We start from the raw sequence: 20,017 nt of genomic DNA, 5'->3' as shown, positions 1-20,017 counted from the left end.
AGACGATAAATAATAGGTGATGGTTCACGTAGTGGCCATTCGTCATAGCAGCGGGGCCATTGCCCAAAATGTCACCAGTTACACGTGGTTTAGTTCCCCCTTTAAGGGCCACAGTGCTATTGACGAATTCATCGAGGCTTTGTGATTTGTGCTCATACACCACTGCCAAAGCAGCCTCGCAATTGTTTCGTACAACCGTCGACAATACGTTAGCAGCTTCAAACCAGCAAGCGACGAAACATTTATTAAACAGCGGTTCACAGCGGTTCACAAAGCAAGCAAAGAAAGCAAAGAACAATTAAGCGTGCAAAATCGTGAATAACGTTTCAAGTGAAAAACAGCACATACCTGTTCGATTCGACTGGTCAATCATAGGCTGAACTATCCTTCGCCTGGCGTTGATAAACCTACGCAGAGAGAGAGCGAGAAAAACAAAACGCAAAATTAAACAAAGGCGATCGGTAACGAAGCGTTAGATTTTTATTTATTTTTGCAAACGGACGCTGCCATTTTTTGGGAGTCGGAGTCTCCCAGAAGACACTGGTTTCACTGTCGGGCCGGGCAGTGACAGCTCATGATAAACGAGCTGGGAGGTCAAATCGCTACGGCGTGACATCACCCGCGCGCCAGCCTCGCTTCCAAGCCAAGCCAATCAGAGGGGGGTCATCACGCTGAGCTGAGCGTTCCTCTTGGCACAAGGTGTCTCCAGTTGGAGGAGCTACTGGGACCGTTAGGAATTCTCCCCCCTCCCCCCCCTTCGCTTTATAGCAGCTGCTGCGTTATTAAATACACACATATATATACCGTATTCTAAGGCTTGTTATAAGATGCTCCGCAAAAGTAAAACGCACCACACAATCGCCAGTATCTGCCTTCAAGTGGAATAAGGAATTCGCTCTCAAACGGCATGATCGTTAGTTCGGAATAAACTCGCTATTAATGTCCGCTCCGCTCGCTGACAATGGCGTCGTGTGCGCGAGGCCGAGAGACAGTGGTGCACCCAGCGGAAAAAATTTGCAGGAGGGCAAATCGTTTTTCCTTCCAACAGCACTGCCATATTCTCTGGTTTATAAGACGCTCCAGAATGGAAGACGCATCCCAATGCATGTGCTCGATGTCAATGGAGTTATACAGATCTGATCTCGCGCACACACACACACACACGGGATTATACGATGCACCCCCCAACTTTTGCTTCAAATTACAGAGAATAAAAAGTGAATCCTATAATCCAGAGATTGCGGTGTACATTACGTATAAGGGTACTCCATTTATAGATACCCCGCTAAAATAATAGGGTAAAATTATAAAGAGATCAGCCTTTTATCCAAAGCCTTTACATATCTCCCACCAAACTCGACGCGCTTATTAAACCTTCTGAACACAGTCGCTCTGTAACACAACGAGCCACCGCTTTCACCACATTCAGCTTGTCGGGAAGTCGGAGAAGAGGGGGTCATTAGCGATCGGTGGGGCATCTATAAACGGATCGCCCCTTACATTCGTAAAGAAGAAAAAAAACTTGCAAGTCCTCGAGCGGCGCGGGAATCCCTGGCCATCGTTAGAGACGCTCGCAGACTCATCCGGAGCTGTCAGTGCGCTCGGAGCGCAGTTCACAAGTCTCTGCCTTTGAGCCTCCCTCCCATTGTCGCGTCTGCTGCCTCATCAATTACCCCGTCGTCGTCTGGGAGTTTATCACCACGGCGGACCCCCCCCCACCCCTTCCCCCACCTCCCCAGGCCAGCTCTACCAGGGCAAGAATAGCGAGTCTGGATTTTATTTTGCTTCTCATAAAGATGCCGGGTCATTTGGAGGTCATGCCAGTCGTGCAGCAGCCTTTAAGGGTCCCATTTCGGTGCCAGTTTTAACAAGCGGCTAGCAGCCCCCCTCCCCCACCTCCTCCCCGCCTACCCCCCCGCCCCGACCCTGCATGCCTGCGACCATAAAGAGAGGATCAACTATGCCCCTCCAAAATATAGAACTCCTCTTAACCGCAACCCCCTTATCCGCAACTCCCATTACCTGTGGGAGATGTAGGTTTCGCAAAGACTCATATAATCAAACTCCCTATAATCTGCCTGTTTCCCTATCCTGTCTCCCTGTGTGTTTATTAGCGTGAAAGCGGGCCAAAAAAAATTAGGGAAAATTTCACGGATAACAGGAGCCGTGGTGTCCGTCCCCCACATCACCACGGATAAGAGTTGCTCTGCTTAAACACCAATTTCTTTTGGGTTGGGTGGGGGGGGAGGTAACTCATGACACTACAGGGGGAACCGCGACAGTTTTTCGGATCCGCTGAATAAATAAAAGAGATGCAAGGTCAAAGAGAAGCGAGCTGCCAAACAGCCAAAACATGCAACTACTGTGTTATTATTTTATATTATGCAGAGGGAAACAATAAAGCGTAAATTGACCATCACAGCTGCTCTCGAGACAGAAAATCTGCGTGATTGACGGCTGTATGCAAATGCGGCGGCAAATGTAGCTATCAATGCGGCTCCCCGACTCTCTACTGACCCCTTGTCTAATTTTCCGCAAATCACAGGAACGGCTTCGCAATTACCGGCCCTAAACCGCTAAATCGCTTTTTCTCATCCTCTCCCCCTGCCCATTGTCTGCTGCGGGGTCGGTGCGAAGTCCCGGTTGTTGCAGCCCGTTGTGCTCACTGGCACCAACCGCTCAGAGACGGGAGATGGAGCTACCACAGTGGGGAATATTTGTGAAGACAAATTAAGTGAGTTGAAAACGTAGTAGGCTTTAGCGACCAATATTATCCATATACAGGGGTTTTATTGGTTTCGTTTTTGGGATAGATCGCGTAAAATATAAATGTGTGCCGGTAAGCCCGCCACCGCTCGACACAGCCAATTAGTAAGGTGTGTCAAGTAAACAAAACGTGACAATTAGTTACTACGTCAGCACAGCGGTACGTGTTGGAGCGTAAACCCACAACATTTACAATTCAAGTACGATGTTTTGCCAATAATTACGACCAGCCTCATCAGGCGACAGCCAGAACTGTGGAGAAAACCTCCTGTTTCGGTCTTAAATAAAGTGAATCCACTGTTTTCCTTGGGAGAAAGCAAGTTGAGGATACAATGCCAGGTAATTAATATAATATATAGCAATCCACTGCTGGATGAAGGCCTCGCAATACCGTGCCAATCGTTAACACAGCAGCGGTCGGTAACCAAAATAACAGGAATATCCATTTTTCGGAATTCGGTAAACAACTTAATATTTCAAGAGCTGCCAATGTAATGTGAAAACGAGACGGTGGGTCCTTAATAAATAACGTCACGAAACAGCCCTTAAAGAGCCGCATGCGAGTTACGGAGCTGCAGGTTGCCGGCCCCTGATGATGGGGATTGTTTGACCGTACTTCACCACACTGGGTGTGTGAGGTTTTGGGGTCAAGACCGCTGCAGCTATCACATGCCAGTGGCGTTAGCCGTGGCTAGGAATTGAATTCAGGTCCCAAGGTTCATACATAACACAGCATGCAATTCACCGTGCCATCGCTCCACTGCGATAGAACGATACGATACAATTTGGATTTGAATAGCGCATGACTGCAACGGGCATCTCCAGACGCCAAACAGAGAAAGCGGGACATCACAGGGATTAAATGGCCAGGAATTGAACTCAGGTCACCGAGTTTATAGCACAACACACAAACCGGTATACCACCACGCCACCCTCAAACGGTAATTGCTGTATGTAAAAAATATTTGTTGTTGAAATGTGTATATATATATATTTTACAATACTGTCATGTGTGGTGGGCAGTGTGCTTTAGTCAATGAAAAGAATAAGGTGTGTTCCCCTTGGTGTGTTTTTTTGCATACATTAATGATAAATCTATATTTCCTAAACTGCATGAATAGCCACTGATGCGTGTTTATAATGATGCACCGTGGGATGGGATTAGCAACTTTTTTTTACCCGTGTGGGCACACCATGGGGATAGCTAGTAGAGTCAAGGATATAATGTATACAAAAAGACACGGGAATGGGAAAGGGAAGAGATGAGAGATATAAGAGGAAAAGGATGGAAGAGGACTGGAAGACGGCCAACCAAAGGGGGTTTGGAGAGATGAGGACAGGGAAGAAGAGGTTACATAAGGGCCAGCGAAACTGATGCACAGAGGGGCAGAGTCTGTTTTCACAGCGGGCAGGGAGGGGGGGGTGGGATTCAGAGTGGGGGTGGCCACACAGAAGTCACGTGATTTACGGTAGGCTCGAGCTGATTTAGATAAAGAGATGTAGTATAACAATGCACTCGTGGTCACAATTGCCTTAATATTTTCAGTGATGCTAAATAATTAAATGGAGCAGAGTAGCGGCAGTGGTCAGTGTACTGATCTATGGACCTCTTAACCAGAGTTTGATTCCTAGGCATGGCTAACATCAGTGAAGCGTGATATTTGAACCGGTCTGAGATTACCCCCCCGTCCACTTCACCAATCCGCACTGAACAGCATGGTGAAGTATGGTCAAACAACCCCCTGTTGTGTGGAGAGGCCTTCATTGTTCAGCAATAAATGGATAAAGGGCTGTATATTATTATTCATCAGCCATTGTCAATCTACTGCCGGATGAAGATCTCCCCAAGCAACCTGCCACTATCTTGCGAAGCAACAAATGTTATGATGATATTGTTCTTTTTATATAGAACAAAAAAACAAACTGAGAGTCAATTTATGTCATCTGAAATTTTTTTCTGTAAGGTGAGAATATCACATGAAACAATATATAAAACGTCAAAATGTACAATTTCTCCGAAAAAATGTTTACTCAACAAGCCCCTTCCGAAAAAGAAATAAAATCACAAACGTTAAAAATATCGGAAGATTGCGTCAAATAATTACCGATGCCAAATGTCAGAAATCTGCGGCCGAAACCCCCCGGTTTAGACCGCGCGCGAGCGCCGACCGACGGCACCGTCCAAAGTGTCAGAAGCTCGCGCGGAGTGCCCATCTCCACTTCACATGTAAATCCCGGCCCGAGAATACCCCCACAGCCCCCACCTGCCCTGCTCAAATCCCTCCCCCCCCCGCCCGCCCGCCCCCCCCCCACCCCCCCCCCGACTCTCGCACACGTTAAAACGCCTGGCAAACAATCCGTGATCAACATTAACAGATGGTTTTAATATTTAAAATGTTTACCGTGTGCCAAGGACTAGAATAATGAGGGCTTAACTCTACATCAGCAATCCCTGGCTCTTCACTGTGGGCCTCCCTCTCCCTCCCCGCTCTCTACCCCCTCCCCCTTTCTCTCCACGCGTTCTCTCTCTCTCTACGCTCTCATCTCCACTCCCGCCCCCTGCTCTCGGTTTCAGATGGCATCGCAGATTTACACGCCCCCCTGCTAATCTCTGTTTTCTGTCTTAACACAGCTGTAAACCACACTTCTTCCCTCCCAGCGTGGAGGAGGAGGAGCCTCCTGCAGTCTTCCTGTAAATGAAGGTCTCCAAACGACCTCCGCCTGGCCCTCACTGCAACACCCCCACGCCCCCCTACGCCTACTCCTCCCCACACGACTCCAAGTGAGGGGGGCAGGGGGCCATGCCGGGGTCAAATCTTGCCGGGGGCTGAGGTGGTGCGGAGGGGGAGGGAGTTGGAGGAGGAGGGCGGGGGGGGGCGGTGATGGTGTGGGGTTGGAACTCAACACGGCCGTGAAGTATTTTAAGCTGCTCCGAGTACCTTGGCATGCGAGAGAATGGTGGGGCCAGATACAGGCTGCGTGCTGCTTGCAGCAGGGCTACAAGGCAGGGGGGATGCAAGGAGCCCCTGGCTACGTTGCACTTTGCGCCGGGGCTACCGGCGATCCGGCCGCGAGAGCCGCCCTCAACGTGCGCCGGATAAATGTGAGCGCATCTTGCGCAACACAAACAACAACAACTACGGCAACTAAAAACAACAACAATAACGAACTGCTGTTACTCGTCAATAAATTACTCAATTGGGATTATACACAGCAACCATAGCCCCCTACCGAAAGACGAATGCCCCAGCAGGTCGCCTAAAACTTGGAGCAAGTGTCGCGAGGTTTCTCCCATGCGCATGGGGTGCCACCGCTCCACTGAAAAGCTGTTGCCAAAATAAAAGACGTGAAAATATTTACGTGGCAGATTTGTTATCCAAAGGCATCAAGCTTGCTGTATATTTCCCTCTATACAGGGAGATTGTGTGTGGGCAAGACAGACGAGATAAGGCCCAACATAGGAACACAGCCACATTGGCTTGAGCCATTCAGTAGCCCCTGAGTCGTGTTCTGCTTGAGAAGACCTCATCCAGCAGTGGAGAGAGCTGTGTTCGGTGTCAGAAGACCACCCCCTTCCCCATGGAGTCCAGCATGTCATGAGTGGCCATCCAGCACGTCCCGATAAACCGGGTGCATAATTAGCAAGCTTGGACGCCGCAGTGGCGAGATGTTAACTACCTCGCCCGGTATACAAGAGGTCGTGGGTTCGATCCCGACCCTGACGCCTGCTGTATATTTGGAGTTTGCATGTTCTCCCCGTGGTCACGTGAATTTTTCTCTGGGTCCTCCAGTTTTACCTACACATTTAGAATCAACATGCGTTAAGAGTATTTGGCTGCTATAAATTTCCAAATGATGTTAATCCACTTCGTTGAACTATCATTTGTGGCCAGGTCGCGTCTGAAAAAGAGCAATAGAGCTCAGTGGGCCATACCTGGTAAAATAAGAAAATGTTAGAGTTTCGAGACTATTACAGACAGTTCCTGCATTGGAATGTTTGATGTCCTATGAAGCAGGCGATTGCCCACATCCTCACCTCTTACATATATTTCTCATTAAGGCCACAGTGCTATTGATGGATGTGTTGAGTTTTTTTATTAATTGTGCTTATGCACCGCTGCCAAAGCAGCAGCAGCATCGCTACCAAGTAATTTGTTTGCATTTTAAGGAGTGTTTCACGTGTTGGAGGAGAGCCGAGAAGTTGGAGAAAACCCACAGAGCACACCAGAGGATAGCACTCAAAGGCCCCCAACGTGGGATGGAATGACAACTCCAAATATCGCACTGCAACCTTCTGAACCATCTAACAGGCCAGACATTTGGGAGTCTCTCAAAATCTATCATGTGGTCCACCACCAACCCTTGCCTCCGAAGCGACGGATCGCAGGAATGTGTCACCGTTTCCTTGGCCAAATATTCAACATACCTGTTGAAACTCGGTACTCACCGACGATCTCATTAATCTTATTAATGAGCCGAGCGGTGGCGGCAATGCACGCCTGTAAATCCAGCGCCTGTGAAGGCGAGGGTTGTGGATCGCACAACTGTCGTGAAACTCCCTTCTCTATGGGCGTCGAGGTGCCCTAACGTCGCTTGCCAGGAGACATCAGTACAGCAAGTGGAACAATCGCCGTCTGTTTCCATCTGTACGCAGATAGAGTATTGCCTGCCCAAGCACGCGAGTTTTCTCCGGGCGCTCCGGTTTCCTCCCACACGCATAAACACTCATCATTAATTGGCTGAAAATATTTTTTCAAACCCGAATGCAATACCAGCGTAAATAATATTCCTAGGACTAGCGTTGCTTTCCTGGATAATTAAATCATAATTATAAAAAAAATATTTGATATTCGTTTGCTCGACGGTGCAAAGACATCTGACCTTCCGTATTGACGCAAACACGGCACAGGTCTATAAACCTCAACGTGACGACAACAAATAATAACAAAAATAAAAACCGTAAACACTGCCACATGTAACTGAGGAATGCTGCGTGGTGGAAACTGTAGAGCAGATTTTTTTTTAGCCAAAGTTTTGTCCAAATGCCGCGTTGCGCGCTCCACTCCTTAGCGGGAGACGCGTGGACGTCCCAGTACAGTGCTCGCACTTTCATGTATAAGTTTACTCTCTCGAAAAGGAAATTACCGCATACGCCAAAGTATTTCCTGAAACCCAGCCAAGATTTTACCCTCAAATATTGTGCCCGAAATCATAATTTTCTCCTACTGAGCTAAACCCGTGGGTCCCTTAGGTCATATAATTAATAGTGGGGGGGGGGGGGGGGGAGACATGACATATCAATCTCTTTGGGGGTCGCTTTTTTCTTTGGCAACTGTCGTGAGCCGCCAAGTTTCTGTGCGGCCCACAACACAGCCGTCGCAGTCGCATCAGCCAAGACGACGCTTTGACACCGACTGGCCCGGGTATTTTATATTTTTTTAAATGTTTTTAAGCGGAATGCCACTTTTCCAGTTTTTGACCGCCAACCATCCCTTCGCTCCCTCCCCTTCCCACCGGCGTTCTCGCTCGTCCGCGTGTGTGTGTGTGTGTGGTGTTGGGGTTGTTTGAAAGCAGGCTCAGGGCTCACGAGTGTCAGCGGGCCTTTTCACGAGTGAAATGACGGGCCTTATCGGGGGGGAGGGGAGGGAGCGCGCGCGCACGCGCGCGCGGAAATACCGCAACCAAAGGAGTGAGCGAGCGAGAGAGCCTCGCGCGCGCGCGCGCATTTGCAGCTGTTTATCCGTTACACAAGAAACCCCGGTGCTGCTCCCCTCTTTGTCCGCCGGTGCGATTTTAGGCGGCGATTAGCCCACACCCGTTTGTGGCGCGTATCTCCAGCTCGGTTGGTGGGTTATTTTTTTCTCTCTCTTTCTACCGCCCGCTCCGGTACCGCCTATCCCGGCCCCCCCCCCCTCTCTCCCCGCAACCAAAAACGGCTTCATTCACTTGTTTTGTTGTTGTCACGGACGAGAGATATCTTTGGGCAAAGAGTGCCGTTTAAAAAAAAAAAAGACCCTGAAGCGTGCCGATGTCTTCAAATTGTGCGGAAACGTTTTTTTTTGGTTTTCGGATGTGTGCAGTTTTCGGAGAAAATGCGACGAGAGAGGGGAACAAAAAAAACGCAGCAGCGTGCAGCCAACCATCAGCGGTTTAAGATTAAATCGTCGTCGTCGTTTTGAGGAAGAATAATGTCAGGTGCGGCCTTGAGGAGTAGCCAGCGCAACCCCAGACACCACAATTTGCACCCACAAATGAACAAACACGGCGGCATGAAATGAACAAATCTGGAAAATAAAAATACTGCCAGATGAAGGCCTCCTTCCTAAGCCACCATCATTTGTGATCGATCCACTGCTGGATGAAGGCCTCCCTTACCCAAGCCATCACTTCCAGGATCAATCCACTGCTGGTGAAAGGCCTCCCTCTCCAAGCTGTCCCCAGCCCTCAATCCACAATGATGGAACATTAAGCGAGTATAAAAAATATATTAAGTAAAGTAAACATTTTTTTATATCCTCTCGTACACTGATTCTCAACCTTCACTGCAGCCTTCTACCCCTATGGTTCTCAATCGTAAAAAAAAGATTATGTTAATACATACATACGGTTTGCTGAAACAAAGTACTTGTATACTAATGTGCCCTTGCTTAATTTGTGTTTCGATTATTTAGCTTCTAAAAATATCTGGCCATGTCTCGCACCCCCAGAAAGGGCATCACGCACCCCCAGTGGGTGCGTGCACCCCAGGTTTTGAAGAACCACTGCTCTAGTAGGACCACCCGGATTGGGCAGGACAAGTCCGTAGAATGAATGGCAACCGAAAATAGCGTGGAACACATCCAAGTGACATCTATCGGTGAGATGGAACACTGAAAGCAGCTCATGCTCAGGTGCTTGATGGATTGTTACATTGTTACATCGCAGAACACAGAAAGGTGGTGACATCTGAGGGGGGGGGGGGGCTTTATCCAGCAGTAGATTGGTCATGGCTGATGATGATTTTTTTGTTATGTTTTATTTTTATTCTTTTATTTCCATTCTACATGACTTTACCGAAAGCGCCAAGAAGATTTTGATTTAAAGCTTTCGTGACTGCAGTAATTCATATTCTTAGCTCTTTCGGTGAAGTCACGTTGAAGGGAAACAATAAAATAATAAAATATATATAAAACAATAAAAACAATTCTCACGACGTTTCGACCATTTGTGTTATGGTCGAAACGTCGTTAGAATTTTGTATTGTTTTATATATATTTTTTATTATTTTATTGTTTCCCTTCAACGTGACTTCACCGAAAGAGCTAAGAATAACCAAGAATATGGCAAAGGTCACTTAGACGACCGGCAAAACATTTCAGAGGTAGCTCTGCGATGTCCGCTTCCGCAGGCTGCTCTCCAGCACCGAGGGCTGTCGCACCGCTCTGTGACATTTCCTGAGCGGCACGGCGGCAGGGAACCTCCCCCCCACCGGTTGCCTGCTAAGCGATGGGCAGAGGTGACAGGGACCCACAGCGAGTCCCACAGATGCATCCACACCGGACTCACTCCGTATCGGATCAGACGAGCAGAGCGGCAGCGGTGCTACAAATAAGGCCCTTTCAGCTCCCGCAGAGGTCCCCCCCATCCCTTCACCCCCCCCCCCCATCAACCTCCAGGCCCCAACGGCACTTTGTACGGACAGGACCTAACACTTCTTCTGTTTTTCCATCCCCTCGCCTCCCCACCACCTAACAGGGGCCTCAGAGGTGGGTGAAATCGTGCCACTGCTAGCGCCCCATCCGCCCCCCATCCCCACCCACCACCATCCCTATGTCCCTCCCGATGTTTTGTCTCTTGCCACGGCTGCGTCATTTCCCCAGGCCTCAACCAACGTTCGCCCACCCCCCCACCAACACTGCTCCCCTTCATTCGGACCGGCAGGCTCGGTGTCCGCGGCTGAAGCTGCCAAATTACGAACAAATCTACCCGGTATCCTGTCTGAAACGGGAGCCCCTCAACAGATACACCTTGATTATGTAAAGCGGGAACTTCCAGAAATGCAATTCTTTTTATTTTTTACGAAGCCGGCGGCGATCTTGTCAAAGAAAACATTTAACTACTTACACCCTAAACATGGCACTCACAGTCACGTGTGAAGGTAAAACCACCGAGATGGGGTTTTGTTGTCAGATTTATTTCTAACTTTGTATCTCTTTCTTTGGGGGGGTTTTATTGCACCACACCGTGCTCGACCCAGCCAAACACAGCGGCTCCACATCACTCACTCTCTCACTCTCCACTTCTTCTCTCCTCACACCGAGCCACTATCGGCATACCCTCCCGTCGGCGCTCGGTCGGGCGATTGTGCAATTCGAGAAACGCGCGGACTCTTGTCCACGACACCCTCAACAGTGCCGTGTGCTGCTGGGCCCCCATTGCGGCACGAACAAATTAACAAGACCAGCAACACGACCGCCTGCAACTGTGTCGCCGCCAACCATCGGGCCGCACGTAAACACGGGGAGAGCACTCCCTCCGCCACGGACGTGGCACTGGCCAAGAAGAGCAGGAGCGAGATGCTGGTAGAGCCAGAGCCGTCCCCGCGCCCGAACCACCCCGACCCTCCCCCCCCCCCCTACGTTCTGAGCGCTCCAACATTACACGCCCGTCGCCGACAGCGGTATAAATGGGTTCAACGCATCTCAAGTCAATTGGCCGATCGGCCGGCCGGTCGCCTCGAGTGGTGGCGGCAGTAGAGTCCCGGGTAGCCTCACCTCTCTGAGAGGGCGCTCTCTAGAGCTCGCTCAAGTGGAGACCCCCCCCCTTCCGCTAGCAGTGCCGTAAGCCAGCAATTGCAGGGCTGCGCCTTTAACCCCCCCACCACCCACCCTCCCCAGCACACCCGACCCCAAAAAAATCGCAGTCCCCGTTTCGTCATTCTCCGCCAGGTGATTTCACCCCCACGATTTAACAAAACAAACGGCAATATAAATATCCGCAGACCACAACAGTCGCAACAGTCGCGACCACCCTGATTGCTACTCTTCTTCTTGTTTTTTATTTTTATCTGGCGCTAACGGGCGAGCCGACCCCCGGGGGAGAAGGCGCTTCCACGGCCCACCCAGCACCTCCGGCGTGCCCCCCCCCCAACGTGCAGCTAGCGCCTAACAAGCCGGCGCTGCGCTATCCTGATGGCGGCAGCTGCAGACACATTATTTTCCTCTTCAGTCAGAACATCTCTGACCCAACCTTGACTCCTGCACACTGCTTGGGCGCACATGCCTATTGGTGTCAAGAAGACAATCCATATGGCACCTTCCCTCCTGTCCGCCCCCTCCCCACCACCACCATTGCATTCTAAGCCTCTCTCGTTCATTTCATGTGAAGATTTTGGTCTGCACATACGCAAAGACAAAGATCCCCCGTATAGCCTTGACAGATAGTTTGCACATGCAAAGAGACAAAAACCTCTGTTTAGCCTACACAAGCTGTCAGGGCAAGTGCTGTTAGTGAGCACCTATGAAGGCCGGCACGTTGCACACCAGGCGGTGTGGTAAGTGTTGTCTTTATTGTGGGTGCTGTGGGTGGTGTGGATGTTGTGGGTGGTGTGGGTGGTGGGTATGGTGTGGGTGGGGTGGCCAGCCGCCTGTGTGCTGATGTGTAAACACCGCACCAGGTTCTCATTTAAGGCTGAATTAACCATGTAGAGACACAAACACACACATACACCATACTATGGGCAAGCCAATGCGGCTCTAAGAGCTGGATTGAAACGAAAAGTCAAGCCCCATATTTAGGAGTATGCGCTAATCGTAAAATATGACGGTGAATTGATTTAAGGGACGATCACATCGAAGAATACGTTAATAATTGGATTCCGTGTGGATGTTTAATGGCTTATTCTCGAAACATTTCGACCCGCTCCTTGTGTATCCGACAAAGGATTCGTAGAACGTAACTTTTAAAAACTACATCTGCAAAAATTAAGCGCCACAAGCGGTTTATTGGGACGGAGGAGTCTTCGCGGTATCTTTAGATTTTTTTTTTACCCATAAAACAAATTCCAATAAAAAAATTACAATGATAATAAATTAACCTAAAACAAAGGGGAACATCTTCACTATGAATAAGACGAAAAAAGCTGTAAGGTTTTATTGTAGACGGAGAGGCATCCCCTTTAAACGCGGCGTACGCTGGAACGCAAAAAGGTGGTTAACGTTTTATTTGTTAATAAAAGAAAGTTCCCGTCATAAAAACCCACATTGAAATTCATGAAAATTAAGATCGTTCCGTAAATCTGGCGACCAATCGAGGCTTCGCGTTGAGCTTTCCCCGCTCTAATTTATTGTATATCTGACCACTGTTAAGCCCTTTTATGTGTAAGAATTTTTCCCTGACCTTTCATTACCAATTTATAGGGAAATGTGCTCTTTTCCATGGTTAATGGCAAAACTGGTCATCTTTATAGGCTAATAATAACACGCTGTTCCGAGGCAGTAAATTCATACACTGCCGAAGGTGCAGTGCATGACATGTGAACTGGGGAAGATAAGGGGGGGAATGTCTTTTTGGATTTCCTCCCCATTTCCTATGATTTCCCCTAAAGTCAGTGTGGCGAAAAGCATGGCAAGATAAGGCTGAAAAACTCCATAATTCTCCAGATGCGTCTCCTCACGCTGTGATACAGCAAATAAAACGGGATAAAAAATGAATGAGAGCAGAAGAGAAATCAATTGACCCCAGGCTGTGGATGGGGGCCAGAAGGCTGATAAAGTTGTGGGGCTCGGGAATGTTTGTCTATCTGTGGCCTGCAGATAAAGGGCTCTGTAAATGAAACATCTCAGATAAATACGGCGGGGGGTTAACTGTAAATGAAAGGGCCACCGTGTCATTTCTGTGAGGCGAAGCCTTGGATGGAATTATCGCGGATTGCTGTAATTACATTTTAGTGGAAACCTCAATCCGGACAAAACCCCGGAAGTCTTCAGTTGATACCTCGCAGCCTGGAAACTCCTGGGAGTGTTTAACGAATACATCACGGGGGGTATTCGCCCCCTTTTTCGATTCGACTCTCACACCGTCCAGCTCCCCCCCCCTCCCCCCTCCTTGGTGGAATTCCGCAGATCAACAAACAAAGCTGTCCCGTGCCATATTTTGACAACCATTAAGAGCCGGAGAGCGAATCGCTCCTTTTAATGAAAGGTTTGGCGAGCGGGCACGGGACAAAAAAAGAGGTCCCCTCACCAGTTGTTGACTTGAAGGATGGACAATCCAGTGTCTTGCGCCAGCTGCTTTTTCTGTTCTTCCGACGGGTACGGGTGCTGGAACAGACGGGCAACAATACGTCAGCGCAGCGCAGGCAACGGGCACGGCATCGGGCGTGCTCCAAATTTTTAATTTCAGCCATTTAGCATAAACGCCTATCGATGCTTACACATGAGATTATACCAATTAGCGGCATTTGAATGCTAAAACACGCTCCCGGTTCAGCGGTGTCCCTTATAAATAAATAAAAAACCAATCGGCTTCATTGTGGTTTGCTTTCTCTTTTTTTAAATAGCTTTTTCGGGATTTAAAATTTGAGACGTTTATCACGGAATCGAAGGAGATGCATTCTTATTGTTTTTGTCTGCGAAGCGCACACGGGGTAACGTACGCGCGGGGTAACGTGCGCGCGCGACGTCTGTATGCACGGCGGTGCAGGCCCAGAGACTCTTGGGTCTGCCGATATTTACATCCCATCACTGTTGGTTAAGTCACCAGGCAAGTGTTCCAGCTGCTTGGTGTTAATTTGATGTCACAACAGCAGATACGTGGAGACACTGGGATCGGGGGCTTGTTTTTTTCGTGGTAAAAAAAAAATATGCGTAGTTAATGTCACAAAGAACGGTCTTGGGAGTCGGAAGCCCGGAGGGGGCATGAGAAATGAAAAGGAATATTAACCCAAATGTTCTGCCACACAGCACGACCCAACATGGGTTTTTTTTTTGCCCTCCCGAACATCAAACCACGATCCAGTTTCCTTCTGTAGCCTCTCCCATCCATTCGCTTGTATAGCATCAAGGATCACCACAGGGTTGCTAATCTTATTACACATCTGTACCACGTGGCCTTTTTGTCTGGTTATTTAAAGCCCGATTGGAAACTGGAAATTGGTACGATGTAAATGTGAGCATATCTCACGTCCTTCATCTTGAGAAGAAGAAGATTATGACTTCATGCTCAATTATACCTACTCACTGCATTGTTCATTCAGTTAAAAGTGTTAACATTCTGGGTAATTTTCTAATTCATGTTTTATAAAAAAAAAAATGTTTTTTATTAATAATCAATTTGCTTCGAATGTAATTTGTGTTCATTATTACTCTTGTAGCTGTTGACAAGTGTTGTATTCCCTAGTATGACATGAAACAATGTATCTTGTTATCACAACATACAAAAATTACACAAGCACTTGAAATATGAGTAACATCATCGATATTTACTCCGAAGTGGATGAAATATTTCAGTAAATTCCGAACATGATTGATAATACACAGCGTTATGCAAACAATACTATAAAAAAGCTGTCTAACATACTACACTAATCCCTAAATGTTTTTTTTTGGGATAGTACATACCAGTTATTACGACCACCAAAAATTATATACAAACCCAAATATTCGATCATTCTCTATTTAATTCTCGGACTGAAGCCACTTGGGCAAAACAAATCGCACAACACTAAACGCCACTTCTTCGGGATAACAGCACCGCTCCTAAATTAGGTTTCATTTGGGGAAAACTGCCACGATATGAAGCCCTGGCAGAATTTTCACCAGACAGGGAGTACCAGGCCCGGAAAGGGCAGCCACAATCCATCAGTCAGCAACCCCTCGTGCGTTTTCAAGAACACAGAAAGTGCAAATCCTACACTAGGCCTCGCAGGCACGTGCCCCACACACACAACGGCAAGAAATGCACATTGGGGTTTTTTTTGTTTCCTGCAGAGGCTGCGGCCTAAATTGGGATTAAGTTTACCTCATAAATATGGAAGCTGATGTGTGGCAACCTCACAGTCAGTGCCTTCCCTCGACAGCCATGTTGGTTGATTGAGCACGACCTCCACTAGGCCTCACATTACTTAAGTTTATTAAAAACGGCAAAGAAAAATGAAGGTGTAAATCAGAAAAAATAAAGAATGAAACCCACCAATTTATGTTAGTACCACGACGTAAAAAAACGCATCCATTCAAATATTGTGAGCGCTATGAATAGAAAACTGTTTCAGATCCAAAAAATTGCTCCACAAAACTGAAATTCCAACGCATTTTAAATTCCTCAATGCTGCAAAAAATGTTTATTTTCCATTATGTGAACAGAATTGGACCATTTGTTATCATTTATATTTAACTGATATCGGTCATTGCAACAAAAATATGAATGTGTGTTTTAATGTTTGCAATTGCATTTTTAAAGAATATAAATTTCAGTTACTACCGTTCTAAAGTCCCAATCTTTTCAGATTTTGGACAACGTTGCTGAAATCCATGCACATGCACATAACAAGCGAACATTTTTTATTTTCTGGAAGAACATAAACCGTTTAATGTTACTCAATTCAAACGGCCATGTTTACGGCCAAAATTAAATGTAGTTGAGCAGGGCTACGCCACAGAATTCATTTACTAAGGCCAAGGGAAAACAGCAGAATGCAAAGGTCAAAGTTCAGAGTGCAGGAAGAAAGCCACCCATTTGTCATGTGGTTAGTTTATCGCTCACCGAATCCCCTTCTTTTTAAAGCACCCCGCTCCGCTCCTCAGAAATGTCTTTGGTGGAGACAAATGCTCAGACTGCTTAAAATTATTTACACGGGCTGCTCTCGCACGGCAGACATCATTAATTTCCCTCAGCCAAGCATGACTGGAGCCAGGCCCGAGCTGTTTTGATTAACAGGCGGGGAGATGTGTGCGTGGGCCTCCCATCCTACGACGTCCAACCCTCTCCAGCCACGCAGCAAGCCAGCAACGCAGCCGCCATTAGCCCCCCGTGCTCCTACGGATCACCCGCGCGTTTCGCGAAGGACACAACCAGTGTCGCACGCGCCCGGCGGATAACTTTTTGGTAAGGTGGGACGAATTATTATTCTGACCAAGAGAGTGAGAGTGAGAGTTGGCCATGGGTTATTCCCGAACTCTGTTTTTTCCTATTACAATCGGTTGCTACAAACACGAACGACTGAATTGACGCACTGAACGTACGTAATGACATGCACGTCGAGAATGTTACAACTTCATACGAACGACAAAAAAAATCTCAAACATGGCCTATGCTGTGGAGAAGAGCCATTGCCTGAAACGTTTCTTCTTATCACCGTTTTCCACTCGAGGGTCGGGCTATTTACGAATGCGTTGGGGTTTTTGTTATGACATACAATGGCCCTCTTAAAACATTTCCGAGGGTGGGAGGGGACTGTCCCCTTTTGCCCCCCGCCCCCCACCATGACCCCTCTGTTGGTGCTCCTCTTGCCTGCTTACACCATTAAGCTCGAGCTATGCAGCCTAAAAGATAACGCGTTTCAATGAGCCCCACCGTCAACATTGTGTCCGACTCTACAATTCCTCATTGCATCGTTGAGTATCGTTATCCACAAAGTAAACACATCTTGAGCAACAGAGAAGCTCTCACTCACGCACAAAAGACAAATACCCACCCCCCTCCTCCTCCTCCTCCTCCACCACCTCATAGCTACAAACAGACTTGGGATGGATGCTGTATGCGAGCACCTATTTTGGCCAGCACGGAGTACCAGTTGGGTTATGGCCAGCGCCATACACAAACTGCCTTTGTCTCGTCAGTGCTGAAATGTACACGCTGCACCTGCTATACTAAGTTAAGGCTGAGTTTACCTAGAGAAAGCCCATAAACCGGTTCAGAAATAATTCGCCGCTGACGTTAGCCATGGCCGGGAACCGAACTCAGGTTAACTGGGTTCAGGGTGCAATGCGGTAAACACTATACCGCTGCTGCCACACACACACATACACTCACTCACGCGCACACAAATATATACAATCGTTTGAGTGGAGTCTGGAATTTATCGTCTTGGCCTCTGTGGAGTTGTACTTTGTAACAATGCTCGTCTTTAGGTATACACTGTACAGCACGCTTGTGTGTGTGCGCGTGTGGCTTGCATGTTTGTGTATATATACACGCCGTTGTGTATATATACACCGCATAACCTGCGCACGCGCGCGCACGCAGGCACGCACGGGCGCAGCAAAATCCCCCCCAACGGTGCCCACCACGGAGGGCCACCGGAATTCTCTGCAAGACGGAACGAGCCTGAATGTATATTTGTGAAAATAACGCGATGTGGACAGACCGCAGGGGAAAGGGGGGGGGGGGGGGCGATCGCTCAGAGCGCGACGTGCCAGAGGGCTCATCCCGTGTGCGAAGAAGAGTCGCGTGCACGGCGGCGGCGGCGGCGGCGGCGGCGGCGGTGGCGGCGGCGGCGGCGGCGGCGCTCGCCCAGCCACGACGTTTCCTCGTGGGAAGATTTGTCTTTCTTCCGAGAGGAACCCGGTCGAATGTGTTCCCAAGCCATTTCAGGAAGCGACATTTATTGCGCCTACGTAACGTTGTCTATCATATATGTGTGTGTGTGTGTTATGTATGAGTAACTGTAAAGCATAGAACGTGACGTAAAAAGAGATTTTTTTTTAAATCTCAAAAATGGTCCATGGCATACAATGGCCATCCAAACATTTCGGGTAACCACCCCTCTTGCCCTCCCCCCGCCGTCCTCCACCCCACCCTTACCGCCCCCCCCGGGTGTCCCTCTGTTCCCACATTCAGGACGTGGCGGTGCAGTTGAAAGGAGGCAATGCGCCCAAGAGGACGTCCGCCGGCGGAGACGGAGCAATGGCGTTAGATCGTGTGCACAAGCTGGATGGCTTGGGGAGACCTTCATCCAGCAGTGGATTGACCGTGTCTCATGATTGAAGATGAGTAGAAACCTGCTATCCACAGCGCTTCCTTGGCACAGGTTGGGCAAGGGTTTAAAATTGAGATAGATTTTTTATTTATTTCAGCAGCAAGGGCCCGATAAGCTGTTAGGCTCTATTTCGTGGGCGTCCTGCGATGGCACCGGCGCAATATAATCCACTGCTGGCTGAAAGCCTCCCCACACAATATTGGTCTTGGGGGTTCGTTGACCATACTTCACCAAACTGGTCAGTGTGGGTTGGTGAAGCGCAGGGGGAGCCCAGAATCGGTTCAGATATCACTCGCCACTGACGTGAGTGGCCAGGATTCAAACACTGGTCGCTTGGTTCAACTTACGTACATTAAATTAATTCTTACAATAATAGTCTAATTTACTTTTGCAAACAGGTGTATTGCGTATATAACCTCATACCACAAACAAACAAAAATATCCCCCGTGTAGCCTTAATAGATCGTTGGGGCAAACGCTGTTAGCGAGCACCTCTGAAGGCCGGCACAGCACATAAGGGGGTGGGTGGCCAGCACGACGCTCGGCCACCTTTGTCTCCCCAGTGGCAATGTTCACACACCACACCAGGTACTCATTTGAGGCTGAGTCGACCTAGGGGATGCCCAGGACCAGTTCAGATAACTGTCACTGGTGGTGGCCATGAGCAGGACTTTAACCCAGGCCGCCGGGCTCATAGCGCACGAACTGCTAAACTCCCGCTACCCCACCGCAGAAAAATACATAAAAACATACACACGCACGCACCAATATGATTGCTGTTTTTCTGTACCTACGAGCCACTCACCTGCTCGGACCCCCCCCCCCTCCCCCGGTCGGCACAAAGGGAGGGGGAGCCAGAAGACGCCAGATGCATTTTGCGTTATCAAAAGATAGAGGAAGGCACGTGAAGAGAAAGAAACACCACCCTGCTACCCTCCCTCTGGCATCCAGCAATGCTCAGGCTGTGTGCTGAATCTCGGCCTAATCCTTTCCGGAACATTCCACACAGATAGAGCTATTCTGGCTTACGGATAACATTAGTCTTGCTCTATCAATCACATTTCGCAGACAAAGTCTTCCATTATTTTTCCCCCCCCTCCGGGGCGATCTCGTAGTTAATGCCTCTGTTTATAAGCTGCGCTATTTGCCCTCCTCGCAAGAACCAAAGCAAAAATAAAGTGAGCGAAATCCCATCAGGCTGCTGCGATTAAGCGCACACAGCAATCGCCGGCATCTGCCTTCAAGTGGAATACGGCGTTTGCTCTGAAACGGCGCGATCATTAGTTCGGTATAAAC

At 48.5% G+C, this 20,017-nt stretch overlaps 1 protein-coding gene across 2 annotated transcripts in view; it reads right to left on the bottom strand.

Moving 5' to 3' along the window:
- The window catches only part of LOC116947946 (homeobox protein Meis1-like), a 93,965-nt gene that overhangs the window by 8,023 nt on the left and 65,925 nt on the right, over window positions 1-20,017 (bottom strand). For both annotated transcript variants that reach the window (XM_032964291.2, XM_032964292.2), the window contains exons 9-10: window positions 13,990-14,066; window positions 349-407 (exon numbers count right to left, since the gene is read on the bottom strand). In XM_032964291.2, coding sequence (XP_032820182.1) covers window positions 349-407; window positions 13,990-14,066 — 136 coding nt within the window. The remainder of the gene's footprint in view (window positions 1-348; window positions 408-13,989; window positions 14,067-20,017) is intronic.

Source organism: Petromyzon marinus, chromosome 31 (genome assembly GCF_048934315.1).
Source record: "Petromyzon marinus isolate PM22_M1 ecotype Great Lakes invasive population chromosome 31, UKy_Petmar_22M1.pri1.0, whole genome shotgun sequence".
Taxonomy (NCBI): domain Eukaryota; kingdom Metazoa; phylum Chordata; class Hyperoartia; order Petromyzontiformes; family Petromyzontidae; genus Petromyzon; species Petromyzon marinus.
The sequence above is the reverse complement of the archived record's forward strand: the minus strand, read 5'-3'. Positions and strand labels throughout refer to the sequence as shown.